The following is a 26,067-nucleotide window of genomic DNA, read 5'->3' on the forward strand; positions in this document are numbered from 1 at the left end:
AACGAAAGTTAAGCCGCAGAAAAGTTTGATTGATTCTTTCAATATATTATTTTTCATATTTGCATTAATATGAATAATAGTAATTTAACGAAGAGGTCGTAAAGGGTACGAAGTTGAAATTTGAAGAATTGAATTCGTCTAAATGTTTACTAGTTTTTCTTTCTTGCTTTTTATTTTGTTTTTGTTCTTTCATATTTCATTCACGTTTTTAAATCTATGAACTCGTCCATCTGGAGGCTATCGCAAGATTTTCGCTCGTTTGTATAAGAGAGATTCGCGCTCGAAAAAGGGAATGGCCCTGGGTAATATGAAACGAGATTAAATTTTGATACGAGCGGACGCGAATTAATCGGTTATGCTCGAATGGCCGAATAAAGTGATTCCGGTTAAATAATAACCCGTGTTTTGATATGCAGATGATCATTTCTCTCTCTAAAAATCTTTATCGAAAAAAAAAGAGAGAGAGAGAGAGAGAGAGTGAAATAAAATTGTAATCGGTTGGGTTCAATTAAAGTTTACAAGAAAAAAAGAAGAAGAAGAAGAAGAAAAAATGAAATAAAAAATGAAAGAAAAAGGGAAAGGGAAAGTAATTAAATTAACTTCAAAAATTCCTTTCGAAAAATAATGGAAAGTTTTACCTGTTACGATACCGGTCGTCGATCGGCAATATCGATTATATCGCTTCGAAAAGGAATTTCGAAAAGAGGGTACAAAGAAGAATCATCGATCGGTCGAACCCTTAAATAAAGGGATCGCCGAGAACGCGTCAAACAATTAAGCCTGACTTACGCTCGGCTTGCGAGATTAAAAGATCGAGCGAGTCTACCGCAGCCTGTGTATTCCCTCTTGCAACCTTCTAACTGCACTGTGTGGTGTTACAGCTCTCTTTCTTTCATTCTCTCTCTCTCTCTCTCACTCTCTGTCCCTCTTCGTATCATCAGATAATTCGCGAGCCGTAGGACTGTCATCTCGGAAGAATTTACCGGCGACAACGTACGAACATGCGTCCGTCTAACTAATTATTTTTTGTTAAAAAAAAAAAAGAAAAAAAAACAACAAAAATGAAATAAAAAGAAAAGGAAAAAACCAAGAAAATACATTTTTTCCATCATCTTATAAGGAAACATTTTTGTATTTTTATATGAAATCAAATACTATTATTGAAATTAATCGGAATGCATTTTTTTCTTTTTCGTGAAAATACGATATAAAAATACAATGAAAATACAATGGAATAGAATCTAACGAGAATATTATTAAAGTACAATAATGTATAAAAATATTTTTATACACTACGTATATGTAATAATTATATAATTAATTAAAGAACCATAATGATACGATAATTTATTTTATATAAAAAGAATAATGAAATATTCATCAATGAATCAGCGATAATTATTAACATTATTGACTAGTTTGTACTATTGTCGTGTACGTTAAGGTTGAACATAGTATGGCATATAAAATACCCTGGAAGATTTAAATATATCAAGACGTTCTGTCCCCGCGAGGAAATACGTGGAAAATGAAATTTACGACTATTCAAAAGAGAAGAGAGGGTTAAAGAGAGAATGTAGTATCGTCGAACGTGTTCGTCGTATAGAAAAGGAACTTACCGGGCATGCAGACGCAACGAAACGTTCCAGGATCGTCCAAGCAGGAACCGTCATTTTGACAAGGGTGAGACTCGCACTCGTTCACGTTCGTCTCGCATCTCGGTCCTGTGAATCCTTGCGTGCAGTTACAAGCAAAGGACCCGGGCGTATTCACGCAAATTCCGTCGTGCTCGCAAGGAGAACCTGAAAAAAAAAAAAAAGAAAAGAAAAAATTAATACAAATTTATGTCAAACGTGTACGAATCTTATTGAAAATTTTCAACAATTTTTAAAAAATGTTTTTAACTTATTCAACGTCCTTTCTCTTCAACAAATTCTTTATTTTTCAACGAATTCAAAATATATAACAGATGATCTAATAATTGTCACAATTTAAACATCTCGAAAACTATATATTTTCCTAATTTGTTTTCACCCAATTCTTATCTGATTTTTCATATTTTTGATATTTTCCATTGTATACACGTACGCACATATACATACACTATCAAAAGAATTTTTAAACAAAGTTGATTCTCAGTGATTTCTTTTATCAACCAAATATAGTGTCATGTCGGTAGTGACTTTACAATGAAAAAAAAAAAAAGAAAAAAAAAGATTAATAATAAAAAAAAATTTAACTAATAAAATTTGATATGAAAGAGAGCATGACTTTCACAAAGTTCCATTGACCAGAACTTTTATTGAATTTTTATTATTCTGTATATGTATATATTCTCCGTAATTTATTCAAAAGATCATAATTACATGAAAAACAAAATTTCCTCAAAATATACATATATAACGTGAGAAAAATATATTCAATCTTTTATTCGACGGAATTGGGCCGTCTCCAAAAAATTCGCGTGCGGAGGCCGTGGTACGATAAGGTTCGCCGCGTTTGTATCTATAGAGGAGAGTCGAAGTAAAGTGAAAGTAGAGAATCGTCCGGCTAAACGACCTCTCTCGGGAAAGTTTTTTTCCCACGAATAGTAAAGATCGAAGGTGTTCTTTCGAAGGAAAGAAAGAAGGAAGGAAGGAAGGAAGAAAGGAAAGAAGGAAAGAAGGAAAGAAGGAAGGAAAGAAGCAAGGAAGGAATGAACGAACAAATAAACGAAAGGAAAGAAGAAGAAGAAGTAATAAAAAGAAAGAAGAAGGGAAGAGACGAAAAGGGCCTGATGATCGTCTTAGAAAGGGAACGTTGAAAGTCCTGAATGTCTCTTTTCCTTCGTCGAGAGAAACGAGAGATTGCTAATTAAAACTGTCGCGGAGGAATGGACGCGAGTCGCATAATAATTAATAGCGAAGGAGCGGCTCGCGGTAAGGTCCGTGTAAGGTCTCTTAAGGTCCGTGTAAAGCCGCAGGTGCGCAGCTCCTGTGGAACGACTCAAGATAGCACGGCTCTACCCCTTAATTGGCCAACTCGATGAAGTTTTTCGAACGGGTAGAACTAGCTCGTTCGAAAAAGAGAGAGAGAGAGAGAAAGAGAGAAATAGAGAGAGTTCCATTTCGCCAATGGAACCTCTTTTTCCGCTCGCTTACATGCTCGTGCTAATTGCAATAGGGTAATTACTTAAAGTCCCTTACTCTACCACCTGTCCAAGACTTCAAAGATTCCTTTCTTTTTAAAAAGCATAACGAGAATTGGACCTTATAGTACAAATAAACACATATACATATAGTTACATAAAGGTATAGATATAATACATTTCTCCATTGCGTTCCTTTAACCGGATTTCAAACTAACGAGTAAAATGTGGTAAGTTATAAAATCTTTTCTCTGTGTCTCGTCGATGGCCTCGTCTTGTATGGAAGAGACTAAAACAAAGACTTGAACTTCTCTACCGATATTTACCAATAGGAGAATTGAAAAAGAAAGGGACGGTTGGTATGCTCTCGTTTAAGAGGATAAAGTGATTAATGTTGAGAGACTAAAGGTAAGAGGAAAAAGTGAGGATTTATTCGGAAAGATCGTGTAAGGTTGATAATGCTATAAATGTATTTTCTTGTTTTTACGCTTCGAAGGGCACCGTATCGACGGACTGAATCCGAAAGTGGAAGGTAAAGAAAGAAAGAGTGTGTGTATGTGTAAGAGAGAGAGAGAGAGAGAGAGAGAGAGAGAGAGAGAGAGAGAGAGAGAGAGAGAGAGAGAGAGAGAGAGAGAGAGAGAGAGAGAGATAAAGAGAACAGTCGATCGAATAAATAAATGAGATATTTTGTAAAAGGTCAGAAATGGAGAGAAGTGGATCGATTTCTTTCTAAAGAGGTACCGCCGCGAGTCTCCAGTAATTCGCTGATGGTTTTTCCGGGCCCGCGTAATTGCTGTTGCTGACGTGCGAATGCATCTCTCGAGAGTTTGTCGACGAAGGTAAGAATGAGAAAGGGAGAAAGAAAGAAAGAAAAAAAGAAAGAGAGAGGGAGAGAAAGAGAGAGAGAGAGAGAGAAAGATGGAAGAAAAGTCTTCCAACTTGGTTGCATCCCGAAGACTCTCTACAAGAAACGCATTGCTTCGCCGTGTTAGCGATCGAGCTACCTGGACTTGAGAGATGAACGAATCGTCCTCGCTGGAAGGTCGACTTTAGCTTGGTTGACCTAACCGTCTTTGGAAAAACTTTTTTGAAACGTACACGATAGGAAACCTGAACCGAAACGGTATGCGCTTATGTATACAAAGATATATGTATTGGTTTCGTTTAAGCGAAATAATCTCATTTCCTATAATATATTTTTCAAATGGATGATCAAAATGAACGAATAATTTGATAGATTGTTAATAAGAAAAAGAAAAAGAAAAACAAAAAAAAAAAAAAAAAAAAGGAAAAGTGTACCAACGTACGCGGAAATTACAAAGCCTAGTCCAATTCTAAAGAAATTTAAGAGAAATTAATGAATGTCATAAATTTGTCATAAATATTTAAAAAAGAAATAAAATAAAAGAAAAAAAAAATAAACGAAAGAACGACAAAAATCATCTTAACTTGTCTCAACGCGAGACATGCCTGTATAACAAAGAGAAAGTCATCCGATACTTTTATTCTTTCAGATTAAAAATAATCCAAGAGACATCCGAGCTTTATTAACTAATACGAAAGAAGGAAGGAATCAACGTAAGAGTGTCCGTCCGGGAGCAAAAGATTAGACGTTTTTCATGAGTGCTTTCCATCGGGGACAAGGTGTTTTTCAAAAAAGGAAGCAGGTAAAATGTTAAGGGCCCTATGGGCCTTATATGGAGTAACGTCGCCACCCAGTCAGGTATTCGTCGACATTGCCTTCTTCTCTTCGGTGTCGGCTTACCACTGTTGAGGCGGCAGCGTTGCCGAATTTCGCTTGCCAAATAACAATGGCTCTTTGTTTAGTCGGCAAGTAAAGTATGCTGAAGATCGAAAATCAACTTTGGCTGAGGTTGCGACAAAAAAAGGATTTTATTACGGGTCTTTTATGGATATACAACATAGCCCTGTTTTATAATATTATATTTTATCGTTATTGGTATATGTAGTTAGTATATATATATATATTGCATGTATGAATCTATGTATTTACATATACGCATAAACATATATTTAATTAATCTTAACTTTCCATAAGACAGTATGAATTAACTTATCATTTAAAATTTTTAATTTTTCATAATAAAAGAATAAATAAATTATTCGTTTCTCACTCTTATTACTAAAGCTGTTAGTATATACATATATATATATATATATTATATACGTATGCATTTATGTATCTGCATATACACATAAATATATTTTTAGTTAACCTTTTCACAAGACATTATGAATTAACTTGTCACGAAAATTTAACGTCTTTCATAATAAAAGAATAAATACAATTATTCGTTTCTCACTCTTACTACAAAAGCATTTAAATTTCTCTAATCTTATACTAAGATTAATCGGTTAAAATTTGTTCTATTTACTAAAGAACCATCGTAAAGTTTTAAACTACACAAACACTTTATCTTATCTTTATTATTTTCGAAGGGTAGGTATCTATCGTGTTTCTACCTGTTAAGCTAACGGATGTTAAGCGGAATATATTTCTTTTATCTACAAAATCGATATAATTATTATCCAAGTACACTTAACGAATCGATCGTTTGATATCAAGCACTTTAGTAATTGAACCTATGACTTTGATTAACAGTTGTTGATTATAGTATCATGAGGAGCTTTTTTCCTTTCAGTAATAATGACAATAATAAAAGAAAGAAGGAAAGAAGAAAATTAGAGATCTCAAAAACGGTATGCCCACTGGGCCGAGTGATTTCAAAAAAAAAAAAAAAAAAGAAAAAAAAAAAAAAAGAAAAAAAAGATCCAAAGCGAGACCGAACGTCTAATAATTATGCCCAGTGGCCATTAATAAACTAATCCTTGAGGGATTCTTAGTTGATGATCGAGAGCAGCAAGGAGTCACGGTCGCTTTATCGGAGGCCAGAATCTTCGAGTGCCAGAGGCAATGTTGGAAGACGAAGGACAGAGGGCAGAACGAAGAAGAGAGCTACAACTCAACATTTGTCTATATATGAATGTCAGGAAAGAAAGATGGGGAAACATTTTTTTCTTTTTTCTTCTTTTTCTTTTTTTTTCCTTTTTTTGAAGAGAAGGAGGAGAATCTAAAGAGCTTCGTAACATTAATTACGATAGGATTCGAGGGGGGTTAATAATTTAAAATAAAAGAACGTTATTAATAATTATTAATGCGAATGGAATAATGGATTAATAAAAGAGTATTGAATAAGATCAATAAAAATATCTTTATAAGGTAACAATAAGATAGATAAAAAGAAAAAGAAAATAATTATCAGGAACTCCTGTTGAGTCTCCGCTCGCGCTATGGTGCTAACAAAATAAACCGAATGGTAAATGACATTGGTAGATGACATTATAAGATACCAAAGAAGATTTCGAGAAACACAAATGTTATTTATCTTATTCACATTACCAAGTAAATTTGTTTTTACCGAGTCTAGTCAAAATTTTGCATAAAATGTATCTATGGTATCTATATAAATTGAAAACAGTAATTAATGACTCGTAATATCGGAAGACTGAGGAGAAAAATTAAGGACAAGGATAAATGAGACAAGAAAGGGCGTCGACCAAACTCGTTGATGGTATTAAACGTCACCGTTTTGCAATGGGATGTTAGCTCGACTTAAAGATCGAATTCAAAGAGCATGAAGATAGAAAGAGATAAAGAGAGAGAGAGAGAGAGAGAGAGAGAGAGAGAGAGAGAAAGAGAAAGGGAGAGAGAGGATAAGAGAATGATCGATCGACGAAGCCGAAGAGATTCAAGCAATAGTGAAAAGGCTTTGTTCAATTACAAAATACATTGTTAAATAATATAAGCAATAAGTTAATCTATACGAATAGTAATAGTAATATTAATAATAATAATAATAATAATAATAAAAAATAAATAAATAAATATTCATTGAACTTCGTTCATATCTATCTAAATTAAATTCAGAGCCTTGAGGATAGACTTCTAGGAGACGTTCACTTGAAAAACTAAAGAAAAAAAAAAAAAAAAAAAAAAGAAAATAGAAAATAAAGAAGAAAAGAAAAAAAATTATACACGTTCACATAATTCAATACGTCGTGGACATCGATAATCGCTTGATTTACGATTCGCCTTAAAACATAGAAATGATAAATCATAGCATAAGAGCGACGTTATGAAGAGCCAAGAAGATGGATAATGATAGGAAGATAAAGAGAAAAAAAAAGAAAATAAAAAAAATGAGATGGGGGTAAGAGAAGAACGTGTCGTGTTGATCAAGCCCGAGGGGTAAGTTTCTCAACCCTTTTAGCTTTTTATCAATGTCAAGGAAGGCGCATTAGTCGAGACGTTAGAAGCATAATCTTCAGATAATTTGTTCCATGATGCGTCCTTATCAAGGTGTATATAATGGTACTCCCCCGAAGCGTAAGAAAATACCGTGGGCGACGAGAATGGTACGTCTTTAAAGTTAGAGAAAGAAATGAGAGAGAGAGAGAGAGAGAGAGAGAGAGAGAGAGAGAGAGAGAGAGAGAGAGAGAGAGAGAGAGAGAGAGAGAGAGAGAGAGAAAGAGAGATCCGGGAGTAAGGAGAGAAAAGGGAGTGAATTCCCTTTGAGCGATGCCCACCTAATTACAAACCTCCTTCTCAAAGCACGACACACTGTATATGTAGGTAAGTACTGTTGTTTGATGCTGCGAGAAACGACTTTTCGTATGCGTGCTCGAGAAAGGAAAGAAGAGAAAAAGATAAAGGAAACAAAGAAAGAGTAAAAGATATATATATATATATATTTGGATCTCACCGATCTCTCGGATCGTTCCTTCTTTTATAAGTGAAACGTAAAAAAAGAATAAAAACAGGCCTCTCTCAATGGTTCCGATATACAGAGAGGCACGAAGGTTTCCTTTGAGATCACCAGATGTTACATTCGTTTCGTGATGCTGCTGAAACATTCTCGAACGCAAAAGCAATTTCTTTGATGATTGTCACCGTATTATAGACACATACGCACATATACAGATACGTGCACGCATATCGTCTTCAATAGAAAAAAATAGAGTGTTCAAATAGATAGATAGAGAGAGAGAGAGAGAGAGAGAGAGAGAGAGAGAGAGAGAGAGAGAGAGAGAGAGAGAGAGAGAGAGAGAGAGAGAGAGAGAGAGATTTCGTTTAAATCCCTTACGTAAAGATCGCCATAGAATGTAGGATAGCATCGAGGTGTGTGGCCCCCATGGTGTACCGATTCTCCTTGGAACTATTAATTAACTCGCGACTACTGCCTGTCCGATGCTTAATTACGAAGCCATTACTTTCATAAGTAACGTAGGTGTATATATATATATATATATATATATATATATATCAGTCGGAAGATATGTACCTACGTTTAATTTCTTTCCTCTTTCAGTTCGATCTTTTCTATTATTTTATCCTATAAATTGTAATATCTTAATCTTAATCTTATATATGATAAAACAAATATCATATATAAAAATATTAATAAAGTAACGATGAATTCATTGATTATCTAATATAAAATTAAATAATTATATCGAATAATATTATTATTTATTTAATGATAATTGTTTAAAAAATTTTCTTTTAGATTCATCAACGATTTTGTAAATCTTATGAAGATAAAAAAGATAAAGAATCTAAGATGAACCAAACACGACGATGAAAAGAGATCGGACCGAAGGGAAATTAATCGGGCGTAATCGACCGATCCCTGCCCGCCAATCTGCCCCGTGCGGATTTTCAATTTGCTCGGTCCATGGGGGCCTCCTTCTCTTCTTTCTCTCTATCTCTTTTTCTCTCTCTCTCTCTTTTTCTCTTTTTCTCTATTTCTCTCTCACTCTTTCGCACTGTACACTCACGATCGTGAACATTAATCCAACGATTTACTACACTGTTCTCGCTCCCCTATACTTTGACTCACCCTCCCCTACTCCGAAACGAGCTTCCTTGATTTAGCAAAGTACTCCTCTCGTATTTATCAAATTTTCATAAATTTTTATTTTTTTCCACCTTTTCATTTATCTCATCTAAATAGACTACATTTTATTTTTGTAAAAAAATAATTTTAATAAAAAAGAAAAGAAAAGAGAGGAAAAAAAAACGATCTTACACAAAACTACGATCGAATGGTAAGAATACATTTGTTTCTTTTTCTTTTCTTTTTTTTTTTGCTTTTCTTTTTTATTATCTTTCCTTTTGTTTTCATATTTGTTTCGAAAACAAATTTAAGAGATAATTAAAAGATTTGCGAATCATCGAGCTTTTATGCGCTTTCTCTTTCTCTTTTCTTTCTTTCGTCCCTTTTAATTTCTTATCAAAAGAAAAGAAAAAAAAAAAAGAAAAAAAAAGCTGACTTAACGAAAAATAATGATCTAATGATGGATAAGAATGAAAATTTATAATGACTTTTTTTTTCCTTGTCTTCTCTTTTATTCGATTATTAAGTTTCAACATGAATACGGATCTGATGAAAGAACGATGTCTTAATCAAAGGAAAAAGTATGGAATCGAGGCGAAGGACTCCTCGGTTCTTTGAATCTCTTTGATTATTCAGATTAAACATCATCGCATTCCGCCCACGTGGTCAAAATGAAGTTAACACGCGTAAATTGAAACGAACGTGTATATGGGCGAACACGCGTGTCGTGTCAAGAGAAACAATGAACGGGGCCGTCGACCTCCGTGTCTCATGCTAGGTAGAAGCTGCTTGGTAATCGCATTGGCATTCGATTAAAAACATCTTGAACTTAATGAAATAATTTCTATATTAAAGATCTCGATTGAACGTTGATTTTGATGAAAGAATATAATTAATTGATGATCCATTGATAAATTTTATAAATTTGGAATTTTTTTTTTTTTTTGTTTCAAAATAAAACTATTTACACGAAACGATTTTAATCGATTGTTTACAATTTTAAAAACGATTTTAACTGTTATGTTTAATAATTTTCTCATTCTTATATCTCTCTATACATATATCAAACGATTAATACGAAACGTTTATATTTTATATATTATTTTATACGTGACATTTAATATGAAAGATTTAAAACTTTATATTTTACATAATAATATTGACATTTTGTATGATAAAATTTTAATGTGAAACGTTTTTCTTTGAAATTTGAGAAAAAAAAGAAACAAAGAGAAAAAGATTAAAAAAAAAAAAGCAAAAAAAAGATATTCACTCGACCTGTCCATTAATAAAGGTCGAAATAACGAAAGAACTCTTACGTAATCACTTTTAAAAAAGGAAAGTTCTTCTTCAAGAGAAGCAGACAGTTAATGAAGGCACCCCCCCTTAGAAATCGTTTACTAACGAGATCAATTGCATTCTGTCTTCGTGACGTTTCACGGTACGGAAGTAGGGACCGAATGAGATTTCTTAAATCGCACCAATCATTAATATCTATCCTTTGTAAGTCACGTCGCGTCGTAGAGAGACATCCATCATTACCTTCGGACCGGAATAGAAACTGATTATCTCTGGTAAGCGGCACTGAACGTTCATATATCAAATACAAATCTCAAAGCCGTCGAAAGTAAGAACGTCCGTCTGACAGAGTACAAAGTACGATTTGGAAAGGATATACTTCGTTCATTTTTACATCGTGATAGTTATGCGAACATGAAATCGTAATAGCAATCGATTGGATTTAGCAATTAACACAAATAATAATTATCAAGAATTCTTTATCTCTATCCTTTCAAAATTAAGCTTTCATTTCCTTCTAAAGTAATTTAATTACTTCATAAAATAATAATTGTACGATCATAAAAAGAAACATAATTCGTATTTTAAATATAGATTCGTGAAAAAGTCTCACTTTTTGTTATATGACATTTAAAATATAAAAGAAAATATAAATTTCTCTTACCTTGTTCGCACTCGTCGATATCTTCGGAACAATCGACACCCTTATAACCAGTAGCACAGGAACAAGTGAAGGAGCCATTGATAGGGCTAGTGTCACAATTTGCTCCCTCATGACAAGGATTCGACGTGCAGGCATCGTCGAGATGACATAAAAGACCTGTGGATGAGAATAAAATTAATTCTTTTCTCTTTTCTTTTTCTTTTTTTCTTTGCCATTAATTCTTTTACGCTTATACAAAGAAAATGGAAAGGTAAATGAACGAATATATATATATATATATATATATATCTGTTACTATAGTATATAGAAGAATATAATAATAAAAAACCGACTAGACCTTTAGAGAAGGGAACCCAACTAATGTAAGACTTGGCACGTTTCTAGGGCAGTTGGCGTTCGAACAAGACACCAAAGACGGTGGTAACTGCCAAAGATGGACATCATTAAGGCCTGAAATGCGCTTTGCACGGAACGCAATCGGCGAATACGTAGATAGTTGTATATATACATATACAATATCTATGCTATGGAACGAGAAAGCACGAAGTATAGATATAGTAACAGTAACCAACCAACAACGAGGATCCCAGAAGAGTCGCGATCAAATCCCAGAGAGCCCCTTGAAACTCGATGAAACTTCGCGAAATCGTTGCATTCGTATTCAGTGAATTACTACTAGAAAAATGTCTGCGAACTTCAAGTACGATAAAACTCGGCCTAATTACGACTCATTAGTTGTTGGAATTCCAATCGTTACCTTCTCTAGATTACTTCTTTATGATCAAATTTTCTTCTTTTTTCTTCTTTTTTCCTTTTTTTTTTCTCAAACAATAATCACATATACACTTACGTTTCGATTTTTAATAACATCGTCAAGTTTTATCGGATATTTGGAAAGGTTTCATTGTATTTTACATTAAGAACGTCCGAATGAAAATCTTCTGTATGTATATAAGACAAAAAGGAAACGTAAAAGAACAACTACATGTAATTATATCATCGCATATAAAAGAAAATATAATAAAAATGTCTCGTTGTTGGTTTCCGAATGAGACGAAGAAAAAAGATATCTTTATTAGGACATCGATGTCCGTAGAAAATCAATTCGAAAAACCGTTTCGATCAGTCTCGAGAAAACTTGGCAAGTAGTAAGGACGGAAACTCGTTTGCAGTCGTCAAGGTCGATAACGACTCTGTAAGGCCGACTCTAGCCTCCGGAATCTTTAGATACCGATGGACCTCTTCTGCATTTGTTCCCTCTGTTTGTCTCTTTCTTCGTTTCGAAGGAGCATCATCATCATTATCATCATCATCATCATCATCATCATCATCATCATCATCATCATCATCATCATCATCATCATCATCATCATCATTATCATCATTATCATCATTACCATCATCATCATCAACAACAACAACAACCATGGTGTTCATGCACGTGCAGCTGATGCACCTGCCAATGCTTCAGAGATGCGTAATGCTTGCTCGTTGCTGCTGACACCATTTGCGAGAGCCTTTTCTTTAGCCTCTTGTCTTTACCGTAAGCGGTGTAAAACTAATCATGTAAGTTGTTAAAGAATAAATCAGATTGCTCGAACTAAAAGGCCAACGTTTGTTTAACGTCTTACTATGACGTCTATAAATTAAATGTAACTCTCTAAACGTTCAATTAATTCCAAAACTTTCTCAGATCACTTAGGTTAATTTAAATCTTTTATTTACGTTAAATGATAATATCATCGTGCCATGTTTATAACGAACATTTATATTTTTATAACACGCCTAATCGTTTGATGATTATAATTGACAATATAAATAAATGTTACACTTTCATTATCATTCTGACTTAAATTATAATACAAATAAATCATCATAGTTTTAAATGTAATAGATACATTAACAAATGAATGTTAATTAGAAAAAAAAAAAAAACAAATACTCCAATGTATCGATTACTTCGTTCATAATGGATTATGGCTAATTTATGATGACAATATAAATAATTGTTGTTAATTAGTATTATCCTAATCAAATGAAAGTACAAATAAATCGTTTAATAACAATTTTTACCTGTCTTTCCGTAAGTGCACTGACAATAGAAACTTCCGACACGATCGATGCAAGTCGCACCATTGAAACAGGCAGCGCCAGCACAATCATCGATGTTGACGCTGCAATCAGGTCCAGTCCAGCCATTGACACATATGCAAGAATAACTGCCGTGCGAATTCGTACAAGTTGCACCGTTGTGACAGACCGAAGGTCGCGTCGAACATTCGTCGACGTCTAACTCGCATTGCGTGCCGGTGAACGTTGGTGGACAAAGACACGAATATTCATTTACCCTGTCGATACATGTCGCGCCGTTCTGACAAAGATTTCCCGGACAGTCGTCGATGTTCTCCTCGCAATGTTTACCGCGAAAACCTAAAAAAGAAAAAAAAAAATATCAATGTATTATTACTGTCTCTTTTTTTTGTTTTTCTTTTCTTTTTTTTATCGCATGCGATTCGTCAACCACATTTCATATTCGACTCTATATACCTTTTGTATATATAATATGTAAATATATTTTTTTACATATATCCATACGTATGAAATAAATATATATGTTTTATTTAAATCCATACATATTAAATAATACATATTTTTGTACATTAATGTATAAAATAATAGTAATAATGATAGACATATTAATTAACAAATAATTATTAATATATATTAATAAAAGTTTAAGACATACGTATTATAGATATTATATCATTATAAATAATTATATCAATCGATATTTATTTATTCAATAGATTTCCATTTCATTTTTTTCTACAATAAAATATAATTAATCGAATGGATCCTTCGAACATCTTAACTCCTTAAATACCTTAGGACCAAACTAAGTACCAATTGTTCCCTTCGTACAGTTTTACATTACTCATATTCATAAGAACGTAAATGTACACGGATGTAAACAATCGCGTAGCGAATTGTCGCTCGTTTACATCGGCACGCGTTTACGTTCCTCGAATGACTCTTTGATCGTTTGACCGTTTTTTGCGAAAATTTAACGTTTAATATTCTAGGGAGATGAGAAAAGGTAATTCGTTCTTCTATACTTTGTCGGCAGAGCGACGCGATTAGTTGAGGAACGTCGAAAGAAAGAAAATTGTTGGATGGTAGATCTCTCTCCGTGGAAACCTGTTTGCAATTTTATATAGATCGTATGCCAATAATCAGGAGGATGAGGAGGCCATTACTAGTTCCATACATCTTCTATCTTCTAACGCCTAAAGCATATTTTCTTACGCAGCTGATACGCCTCTAGAACTTTAGTTACACTCGAGTTGTTAGACGCGGAAACGAATCGCAAACTATCACTACTATTACTATACTTTCTATAGCATCACCAACACCAACTAAGTTGTTCCCTCTAATCTAAGATTGATACACGCTTTGATGAATGCAAAAACGAAATGGTTAACCGAAGAGACTGGTACCTACGATGCTTTTACAGATAAAGCGATTGCCTTCGATAACCGTGAAATCGTTCGATCGATGTAACAACGAGTATCTTCCGCTTCCGAATGAGCTTAGGGGAATAGGAACGAAAACGAATTCTAATCCGTGATGGTGTAATAAAATCCATCTAATGATTGATTATGTTCGTTAATAATTTATTTACTTTGGTACAAATGTAATTTACTTAGTGAAGCAAATTGAACGATTAAATGGAACGATTAATTGTTCTTTTTTGTATAAAAACTAACCTTATGATAATAACTTTTGAAATTTTCTATCATATTATATTCGTCATTTTAAAATAATAACAAGTACTTTTTTATATCATTCACGCCTTTTACTTATGAATAATTTTATACGATCCTGTATACTCCAATTCGTTTGATTAGAAAAGTATTTTAAATAAGAAAAAATCTAATGTATCGTACTATTAGGTTTTTTTTTGATTCTTAGATTCTTCTTTTCCTTCTTATCTCTTGGACAAAGCCAAATCAAATATTTAATCGTGGAAGATAATGGATTAGAGACGGAGTCGCGTGACCTTCTTCCTCGGTAAGCTACGAGTCGCATGCCTATTGTCACGCTTCCGTAGTTTTAGCTCTTTAAAGCATGAAGGCGGTTCGATGAACTTGAAAAAGTGAGGACGACGAAGTGCGAACTTCGTCACTTCGAGTGTTCGATATTTTTCTTGTCTTTTATAAGAACTTATACGAACCTATTTCGTTCCGCCATTCGTTCGTTACTTTTTTCGATTTTTGATAAAATAAAAAAAAAAATAAAAAATATCTGACGGATATCGATAAACACTTTTATTTAATTCAAAAGTAAAATCTTTCGAAACATTTATATCTCTTTAACGTAAATTATTATCTCTCGCTGAGAAGTTATTATATCGTACGAGAATTACTTAAAATAATTATGATTTTCCTTTACTCTTGAATTTTTATAGTTTCAAAAAACCTAATTAAGTGTAAAAAGAAATAAAAGGCTTCATTCCTGTACGTCGTATTCGAAATACTCTTTTTTTTCCTTCACTTACGACGGAATCTTACCCTTCAAGGGGGGAAAAAAAAGAAGAAAAAAAAAAAAATTCTTTTTTTCTTCTATTCCCGAGAAATATTAGAAAGCAGACACGACACGTTCGACGTCGAACGGCTTCGAATCAGAATTTCGAACCGGAATTTTTAACCAGGTTTCTTTTCTCAAATTTCAAGAGAATCGCGGATTCCTTTCACATGATCGCACGCGACCGCAACGTCAGCTGCGTTACTCTTTACGGAAGCATCCGCTTTAGATTTTTATGCAAACAACGATTATTTAAAAAAAAAGAAAAAAAAAACAACAAGAAAAAAATAGGAAAGAAAAGAAAAAAATGAAGACGAGACAAAAGGAAAAAAAGCAAGAAAAACAAAAAAGGGAGAAAAAGAAGAAATAAAGAAGAAAATACGATGGAATGAATTATAAGCTAGATGAGAATTTAATATTTTCTTTCCTTTGACTAAAAACTGGAAGCGATTCTATATATAATCTCTGTAAGGAGATTAGAAAGGTAGAGTACTTCACTTTTTGTTAATCTTTGAGCATTTTAGGATATTACGGAAAGAAAAACTGGAATTACGTGTCGGCGATATTAAGAAAATAAAAATTTTAGAAAGAGTTTGATGAAGAGAGAATGAGAGAGAGAGAGAGAGAGAGAGAGAGAGAGAGAGAGAGAGAGAGAAAGAGAACTTGGTTCTTCATGCGAGACTAATCGATTCCCGTTAATATCGATACCATCAGCCGACACACAAAAGAGTTTCTCCTTTCTTCTTGAGAATCAAGTTCTCGCACATATTTACACGACGATTCGTGACGCACTCGTACTCGCCTTCTTTTATCGCTTCATCCTGGCCTACGTCTCACCCTCTTCGTTCTTTCTTTCTTTCTTTCTTTCCTTCCTTCTTTCTTTCTTTCTTTCTTTCTTTCTTTCTTTCTTTCTTTCCTTCTTTCTTTCTTTCTTTTTTTATTTAGTTCCCATCCACCTTTGCCAGCGAATTACCGTGTCTCGTTTATAACGAGTTCATTCTTGAACTGACGCTATCTTCGTTTTATTTTTTCTTTCCTTTTCTCTCTCTTTCTCTTTCTCTCTTTCATATCATCTAACTTTCTCTCTCTCCACTTTCAAGGAACATAAAAATTATCGGAAATAATAATCAGCACATTTTAACGAAATATTTCACACGAAAATCCCTTCTGTATATCATTAGCCAATAAAATTCTAGAAGTTTTCTTGGGAATGCGACGTAAAGGTTAAGAACTTGAGGATTCGCATGCAAATTTTATTTCGTGAATAGTGTTAAAAGAGGATAAGTCTTGCGAATAGACACGGGGAGTCGAGTAATACACGCGTTTTGCGTGCATGTGGACGCTCGTGTAAAAAGAGAAATAAATGTCTTGCGAGGAGGACGCGTTCCCTCCTCTTTTCATGAGGAAGGATTACAAGCATGTATAAGTGTATACATGTAAATACGTGCAGTATATGCGTTTACGGGGAATAAGCGTTGTATTCAACCCTTCTTCTTCACTCCCTTCCCTTCCTCTAAAACCTCCGCCTAAACGACTCTATCCTTTATTTTCATAAGGGATCGAACTTCTCCTTTTCCTGAAATATCGTCCACCCCATCTTGTACGAAATATATTCGTGAATACCTGCTTACTCATGAATGAAAATTAAATTTTCTTTCTTTTTTCATCCCTCTCCCCCTTTTCTCTCTCTCACTCTCACTCTCTCTCTCTCTCTCTCTCTCTCTCTCTCTCTCTCTCTCTCTCTCTATGTCTCTATCGCAAACGATGAATAAAAAATTGCGCAAAGAAAAAGAAAAAAAAAAGTAACTCGAATGACACTGGACGAGAAAAATGTTGACGTCGATCGTTGGAAAGCGCATTGAAAAACGGCGGAAGAGTTCGGGCACTTACGAATCGACCTAAATGAACTACCATAATTGCAATTGTCCTCACCCTAGATAGCAACGATCGGAGGCTGCAACTACGCTCAACCACGTTTCCATCTCTCTCTCTCTTTCTCTCTCTCTCTCTCTCTCTCTCTCTCTTTCTTTCTCTCTTTCTCTCTCTCTCTTTCTCTCTATGTGCCTGTTGCGTGTGGACCCTATTTTAACGAAGGATATGTATCCGTTACTTCATTACGAATCCAGGGCTGTAACCAGATACTGAGTGCCTTGATCTTTCATTAAAAGTTACAAGATCAATATTAAGATTTACGATTATTTTTTACAATATTACTTTTGAATATTATAAATTTCGATCGTTATAAAAGAAAGATTAGAAGTTACGGTTTATCTTCAAGAAAATTACAAAACATTTTCTTTTTTTTTTTTTTTCCCATGCAATCCTTCGAAGTTAATAACGTTTGTAATTTATTAAAGATAGAGCTAAGGGAAATACCTACTTTTTTTCAGTTTGAACTTTTAACAAGTAATATCATACGGTCGCTTCGTTAACTCTGCAAATTAATGAAGTAAATACATACGGATTGGTGTGATGCCGAAGAACGAACTTTCACGATTCCAAATAGCAGTAAGACAGGATTCTCGAAAGAGGAATTTTAAGAATCTCGCGAAATCGTTGCAATTAGCCGGAGAGCTAACTCCACTCGAAATGATTTCATTCACCATTTAGAGGTTTAAGGAGAACCCAGAGAAGATCGACTCTTTCTATCTCTCTCTTTCCTGCTCTCTCACTCTCTTTTTCTTTTATACTTTATCTGTCTCTTCTCTCTCTCTCTCTCTCTCTCTCTCTCTCTCTTTCTCTTTCTCATTCTACAGCAGTTGGAAAGAAAGAAACAAAGCGGCAAGCCGTTTGTCGAACGACCGCACCCCGAAGAAAACTAGTTACGAACCTGTCTAAATATTTCCTCGAGGGTCTTGTTCCCTCTTTCCTTGTCTCCCCCCTCTCGACACATTAAACCAGATTCTCTGTCTATCTACATCCCTTTCGAAGAATAAGATCGAATCGATATAGACGCACGGAAAAGTAACACAAGCGAACGAGGAAACCCTTTACTCTCTTCCGCAACACCACCATTGCGGCTTCCCTTTACCACGAGGATATCATTTTATTTGACCCTATGATCATTACTAGGAAGTAGTAGTTCCTATATCTTTTGATTACTTGCCGGAAATTTATTCTCGAGATCGTATTGATTTTCATCTATATATATATATGTATATATATACATTTTTTCCTTTTAAATAAAATAATCCATTATTAATAAATTGCAGTAATTATTTTTCTTAAAGGAATATTAAAAAAAAAGAAGAGAAAAAAAAACAGGGAAATAAAAAAAAGAAAATAAAAATCTGTTAATATTAGATAGATCAAAATCTTAATCGAATACTTGTTAGAAAAATTTTCTTCAATGAACAAGACCACATGTTAATACAATAAAAAGGAAGGAATACATATATCCGTAGTCATGTAACTGTATGTGTTTGTGTGTACCGTGTTACCGTATGGTACACCCTGTTGTACCGTGTCTGCTCGTAGAGTTCACGACAGTAGCGTAACTGTTCTATCTCTTCCTCTCTCTCTTTCCTTCTCTATCGTAGTATACGTATCCTTTCCTAAAAAATCATTGCTCCGTAGGGAACTTCACCCTAGGATAGTCTCTTTCTCTCTCTCTCTCTCTCTCTCTCTCTCTCTCTCTCTCTCTCTCTCTTTATCTATCTCTCTCTTTCTGTTGGCTTGATTCGGAGTGGCTCTATCCGGACGTCTCCCTTTCTCTCGATCTCGTTCTTTCTCTCTCTTACTCGAGAGCAGAGGGGCCGATCTTTTCCCGCTGGACCGAAGCTCCAAAGAGAGAGGAGAGAAAGAGAGAAAGAGAAAGATAGATAGAAAGAGAGAGAAAGAGACGCAGTGCCTCTCAGTCGGTCAGAGGTGTGGCAACGTCGCGAGAGCGGGTGTGCGTCTCACAGGGCCACGTGGTTGTGTGGTGGGGACTGTGGGAAAATTCTCATGCCGCCGACTACGCTTCGTTTGCGGTGCTCAACCAGCGGCTCCGTCGCGTACCACCGCGCACAGACTTCCTGCTTTCACGCTCCAAGAACGTTTCACCGTGTCTTCGTTCAAAGAAAAACGCTATGATTAAAGCGTTGCGGCCGAATCGCTTACGGCGACCAACACGCGCATCCTCTTTCCCTTATTCTTAGTTGTTTCAACTATCTTTATTTTTCTTTTTTCTTTTTTTTTTTTTTAATATATATATATATATTTTAACGTTTATATTTATTAATAATTATCGGTTCGTTAACGTTGCAAAAGAATTTTGATTTGAAAATTATAAGAATGGTATAAATGTACAAAACAAAATAAAGACGAAGTTGAGAGACACTGTACCCACCGGACCCACCAAACGAAAAGGAAGGTTAACTACGGCCCGTGCCTCCCCACCAAAAACCGTAGAATGGGTACCGGGTGGTCACGAGCACGCTACAGGGGTCTCTCCCTCTCCATAGAAAAATTGTTTGTCCGCTGCCATAACTGTTCATATAGAAGAAAACGTTGTAATTATTCCTACCACGTGGTTGTAACGCGGACGAATGCATCCATGCACCTGCCGATGATAACGCTTTGAGGGTACTTATGTATATATACCTATCTACCATATAGCGCGTACATACATACATACATACCGGACAATGCTCGTTAAATGGAACCAGATAAAGAGCTCTTTCGTATTTGAGATAAGCAAGAAAGGGTTATTTTATTTTTTCTCGATGTATAAAGTTTCATCGTAAAATACTATTTTTACATGTCCATTACATACGTATCTACACAATATATATATATATATATATATATATATATATATATATATATATATATATATATATACATAGATATAATAAATGTAACAAAAAAAGGAAAAGTATACTGCAAGACACATTCCATTAATTCGTTTTAATTGGCAAAAAGAATTGTGTTAAACATTGGCAAACGAGTTAGGTTAATTAACACGTTACTTTTACCAGCGATGACAGTGTAGAACCATAATACAGAGATTACGCAAATAATTACGCGTTTGAAGCTTAATGAGTTAATAGTAATACAATTTCTAGACTTGATTAGTATCAAACTCGAGGAATAGTTTCACTTAACGAATTATATATATATATATATCCCGATGAGAAGAGACATCCATCAGTGGTCAGTTTGAAAACGAGACAGTCGAACCATATAAATCGTGTTTCCTCTCCTTTTAAGGAGTAATTATTGCAATGTGATTTAACCTCGTTACGGAACGTTAAATGAACGCGTGCGCGCTCACTCGCGCGCCTTAGTGTGCCGAATGCGATATTTTAAAGTCATTATATTCTCTCTTTACGTTTGACATTTTAAACTGATCGTGACGTTACCAAACGGTGAGTGAATTTTCTATAGTCAATCGTACGTACGAATGTAAAAAGAAGGAAAGAAAGAGAGAGAGAGAAAGAGAGAGGGAGAGAATCAATAAAGTATATTTAGTGTCATCACACTTGTCACGTCATTCTTGGAATTGAACGAAAGATTATTCTTTATGAAGAAAAAGAAGAAGAAGCTAATCCGATCGAAGAAAAGAAGACGATGGAAGGAAGTTTGGTGTGTTAATGGGGTTAAAGCGTCGTATAGACGGTTTCTCTTTGGTGGGCGATGATATCGGTGCAACATCGAGACGAGCACGCGAACGTGGCATAATTCTTGGACCGAATGGAAAGGACAGCCGGATGGACGGTTGCTATACGCGATTGGGAGTGGTCGCAAAGTGCTATGAAGAAGCAGAGACACTCGAGTAGAGTGTGTCTCTACTACATTTGCTTCTATATGTTACATAAATATACATACATTTTTAATGTATGTAGTTGTATGTGCTTATAGATATATCTTTAGTATATCTGTGTATGTGTATATGTGGATTGTCGTGCTTACAACCTTTGCTCATATATTATATATATATATATATATATACACATACACACGCATGCACTTTGAGTATATATATGTAATGTTGATATGTCTGTGTACATATACGTGTATGTGGATCGTCGATGAGAGATCACATACGAGACTCATGCGAGTTGTTCTCTTCGGTCCAGCAACGGAAGAGCAAAAAGAGAGCGATAATATGTTTTCTCTCTCTCTCTCTCTCTCTCTCTCTCTCTCTCTCTCTCTCTCTCTGTCTGTCTCTTTCTCTTTTTTTTTTCTTTTTCTATTTCTTTCTTTCACTCTCCATATACATGAAGATTTATCTCGTCGACTCTCGGTCTTCTAAACGCCTCATGTCTTCCTGTCCCTCTTTTTCGACGTCCATTTTCAGGAGCTTTAAAAGGTGCACGTACTACTCGAAGAGGGAGCGAGCGATAAGCGTAATTTGAATGGATAATGGCTTCACCGAGAGGTGGGTCCAGCCTAATGACGAATCCAGTGAGAGAGAGAGAGAGAGAGAGAGAGAGAGAGAGAGAGAGAGAGAGAGAGAGAGAGAGAGAGAGAGAGAGAGAAAGAGAGAAGATCTGAGCATTGAGATGGTGCGAACTTGGAACCTTAACATATTATATATACAATCTCTCTCTCTCTCTCTCTCTTTTTCTCTTTTTAAATACACCTTCAAACCGGAAGTGACAAAATGAGGAATGAGAAATCGAAACGATTGATCGTTTATAATTTATCATCGAACTTCGAAATATTTTTTGAAAGAGAGAGATACAGATAGAGATAGAGATAGATAGATAGATAGATAGATAGATAAAGAGAGAGAGAAAGAGAGAGAAAGAGAGAGATAAAAGGAGATTCATTGTATTCAAGGAATTCGGACGTTGGACGATCTCGCACGAGGCTTTAATTCATGCGGTATGGATTTCGTGCGTCCCTTCTTTCTTCGAGCATGAATAATGCATACGGTTATTTCTTTCGGAGTACCCAATTTAAAGATATGCCTGGAAACGAACGCTCTTCATGGCCACAAAGCATCGTATCTCTGTCTCTTTCTTTTCTCTCTTTTAGTTTTTTCTTTTTCTTTTTTTTTTTTTTTCTTATTCTCAAGTCGATTCCGGAAGAGAGGAGAGGATAAATCGAAGGACGCACCAGGACGATCCAAAGGAGAAGCGATCGTAAGCACTTAAGAGCTTCGAAAAGAAGCACTCAAGGGAGTCATGGACTCGATGACCGAAAGCGAAACGAGTCTTCTACAAATAAGCAAGACGACGTTCCTTTCTCGACATCAGTGTAACTCTTGAGATTTTCAATTGCCTCATTAACATTTTTCTCTCTTGTAAATTCTCCACCCTCCTTTCTCTCAGCTCTCTTTCTCTCTCTCTCTCTCTCTCTCTCTCTCTCTCTCTCTCTCTCTCTTTCTCTCTCTCTTCAATAAACAACAATATTTATTTTATTTCGATAAATGAAACTAGCAACCCCGGTGATCTTGATGAGATAAAATAAAACAAGATTATATTTATATTCTTTCTTTTTCTTTTTGTTCTCTCGTTAAAAAATTATATAATTGGATGGAAGATTTAGGATCAACAGGTGAATCGTTCGTAATCAACAAGTGGTTGAATCATATGAAAGAATGAAATATTATGTTCGTTGTTATTACGTGAAATAAATTTTATTATGAAAGGATACGTAACGACTGATACATCATGTAACGAGAAATGCATAATGCAATTATAATTTTATTTAAAAAAAAAAAATCGAAAAAATCTAGTCGAAGGAATGAGCCAGTGCTGAAAGCAACAGGTCCGTTTCGATCAACAGGTGTTTCTTTCTCACGAGAAAAAGAGAAAGAGAATAATACGATCAAGGAGGTATTGTGACCCAAGAAAAATGTTGATTATTTTGGGGGGATCAAAAAAGAGAACAAAAAAAAAAAAAAAGAAAAATAAAACACTTTTTTTATATTCCTCAAACTTTGTTTAACATCTTAAAATTAAAAATATTTTCGATCACATGTATGCCATAAGTATTACGAGAAGGATACTTAAAAATTTTGTAAACAGACATATGGCCAACGAGAGTTTATTTTATCTTGCTAGAGGAGAGAAAAAAAGAAAAGACAAAAAAAAAAAAAGAAAATGTTTTTCGATCATCTGACTATGATGATCAGGGAATGAATAAGAGGCTCAACGAGATATCTTTTTTCTCATTCCTCCCTTCCTTCCTATCTCATCAAAGAGATGAAAGAATCGAACAATAAACGATAATCTTCCCTATCGATCGGATAGAGCGAGCTTTAAGTTCCACAAACCCATCGTTCCGAGTAGAGGATATGCAAAGGAGATAGAGACAGGATACATAAAAGGAATATACGTTAACTATCGCTATTTTCTTGCTTGCGAGAAGGCACAAGATGGCTGGCTACCGATGGACCAGCGGAGTGTATCTTAACATATATATATATGTATATATATTATATATATATTACGTATGTATATGTACACACATATACAAACATTATTAAGAGAAAGAGAGGAAGAAAGAAAGAAAGAAAGAAAGAAAGAGAAAGAGAGTGAGCGGCGTATGCTCGACAATGGAGCCGTCATGCGGCTACCATTCTTTACGGACAATCAGTGGGGTCCCCTTTCTCGGTGTACCCACCCGAGTCGCCCATGATGCCTCATGCCGCTTAAAAAAGGACAGTCGACTCCTTATTTATGATTTAGACGCCTCTCTTTCTCTCTCCCTTTTTCTCCTCTCTCTCTCTTTCATTCTCTCTCCTTTTCTTTCTCTGCTATCTCTGTTCTCTCTATGTATTGCCGCATGCTTCTTTCGAGAGCACAGAAGAGAAGGAGGATGAACGAAGATAGTAGTCCTTATACTCGAGTAAGTAAGTATTATACATAGATGTCCCATCGAAAATTCAAGGGAAATTGACTGTACCTACAAGGTATATATTCTTCTCTTTCTAGAGAACTCTTCTTCTTCTCTAGAGAGTAGGTACCGAACACTACTGTCGCATTATTCATTGAATATTTCCTTGTTCGTTTATAAATCTTTGGACACGTTAACATTACGTTTGTCTCTTCGAAGTTACAAAACGAAGAACATAATCGAGACTTGTTCCTCATCTCTTTATCTCTTTCGTTTATTTTTCATCTCTGTGGTTCATCACATTTTTTCTTTTTTTATTCTTTTTTTTTTTTTTTTTTTTTTTTTTTTAATATACTTCAGTTCGTTTTCGTTAAACAAAATATAAAATATTGTGTCGTATAAATTAGACCGATTTTATTTTCTTGACGCGAATAAAATTAGATTTGCTAAGAGATCGACAACGGGAAAGATCGTGAACGTTTTCCAAGATGGATCGATCTATCCTGTCGCTCGAGGCGATTAGAAATAACTGCTATTGCAATTGTGAAAGTATTTTCTATTTCAAACCAACGTAAATCGATTGTCTTTAGAACGATCGGATTTCTTTTACCATTGGAAATGATATCGTACTTTATATTACTCACATTATTACTATAAGTGTCAACTAATTATTTTCAAAAATATTATCAAAGAAAAACATTAATTATTATTATTATTATTATTATTATTATTATTATTATTATTATTATTATTATTATTAGTACTAATAGTATTATTATTACACGCTTTAATTGGGAATTCAATCAGAAAAATGTAATTATTTTTCGATATTAATAAAGAAAAAATCAGTTATTATTATTATCATTATCATTATCATAATTATCATCATCAACATCATACGTTTCAAATGAGAATTTAACTAGAGAAATTTAATTATTTTCCAACTTCGATATCAGAAAAAGAATACATTCCACACGTCCTCGTACATAAAAGATGCAAAATTAAAAAATCGACAGCCTATATGGTATTGTCCTTTTCGATGACGGCATATCACATGGTTACGAGCGTATCGGTAAAAGCAGTAATATCGTGAAGAGGGATCTCTCGAAATCCCTCGATGAATCCAACGACTGTAGAAGAGAGCCTAACGCATAAGAAGGTGGAGGAGGAGGAGGAGGAGGAGGAGGAAGAGGAGGAGGGTAGACATATAACACAGGTAAGAAGAAGAAGGTGAAGGAGGAGGAGGTGAAGGAGGAGGAGGTGAAGAAGGAGGAGGTGAAGAAGGAGGAGGAGGAGAAGGAGGAGAAATAGAGGAAGAAAAAGATGAAGAGAGAAGGATGGAGGAGAAGAGTGCAGTATCACGGTTGCTTTATCTCGGCACTGAGAAGGCTGTAAAGGAGTTGAAGAGCACTTCGCGTACACGAATACGAGTAGAGGGTATTATGTGTGGAACAGAGCCACCTCCATCCACGCACCTCCCTCCTCCTTCTCCTTCTTTTCTTCATCCTTCTTTAACCGTCGGCTCTCTTTCCAAAGGAGTATATGAAGAGAGAAAGAGAGATATAGCTTGGTACATAAGACGGTGAGAGATCGCATGTGGTAAGAGAAAACCAGAAAGAGTGAAAGAAAGAAAGAGAAAGAAAGAAAGAGAAAGAAAGAAAGATCTCTCTCGAAAGAGAGAGAGAGAGACTCGTCCAGTAAGA

General features: G+C 34.9%; 1 protein-coding gene across 3 annotated transcripts in view; it reads right to left on the bottom strand.

The window, feature by feature from the left end:
- The window catches only part of LOC124421760 (neurogenic locus Notch protein), a 188,985-nt gene that overhangs the window by 32,344 nt on the left and 130,574 nt on the right, over positions 1-26,067 (bottom strand). For all 3 annotated transcript variants that reach the window (XM_046957342.1, XM_046957343.1, XM_046957345.1), the window contains 3 exons: positions 13,082-13,438; positions 11,009-11,164; positions 1,620-1,802 (listed from right to left, as the gene is read on the bottom strand). In XM_046957342.1, the coding sequence (XP_046813298.1) occupies positions 1,620-1,802; positions 11,009-11,164; positions 13,082-13,438 (696 nt within the window). The remainder of the gene's footprint in view (positions 1-1,619; positions 1,803-11,008; positions 11,165-13,081; positions 13,439-26,067) is intronic.

Source organism: Vespa crabro, chromosome 2 (assembly GCF_910589235.1).
Source record: "Vespa crabro chromosome 2, iyVesCrab1.2, whole genome shotgun sequence".
NCBI lineage: Eukaryota > Metazoa > Arthropoda > Insecta > Hymenoptera > Vespidae > Vespa > Vespa crabro.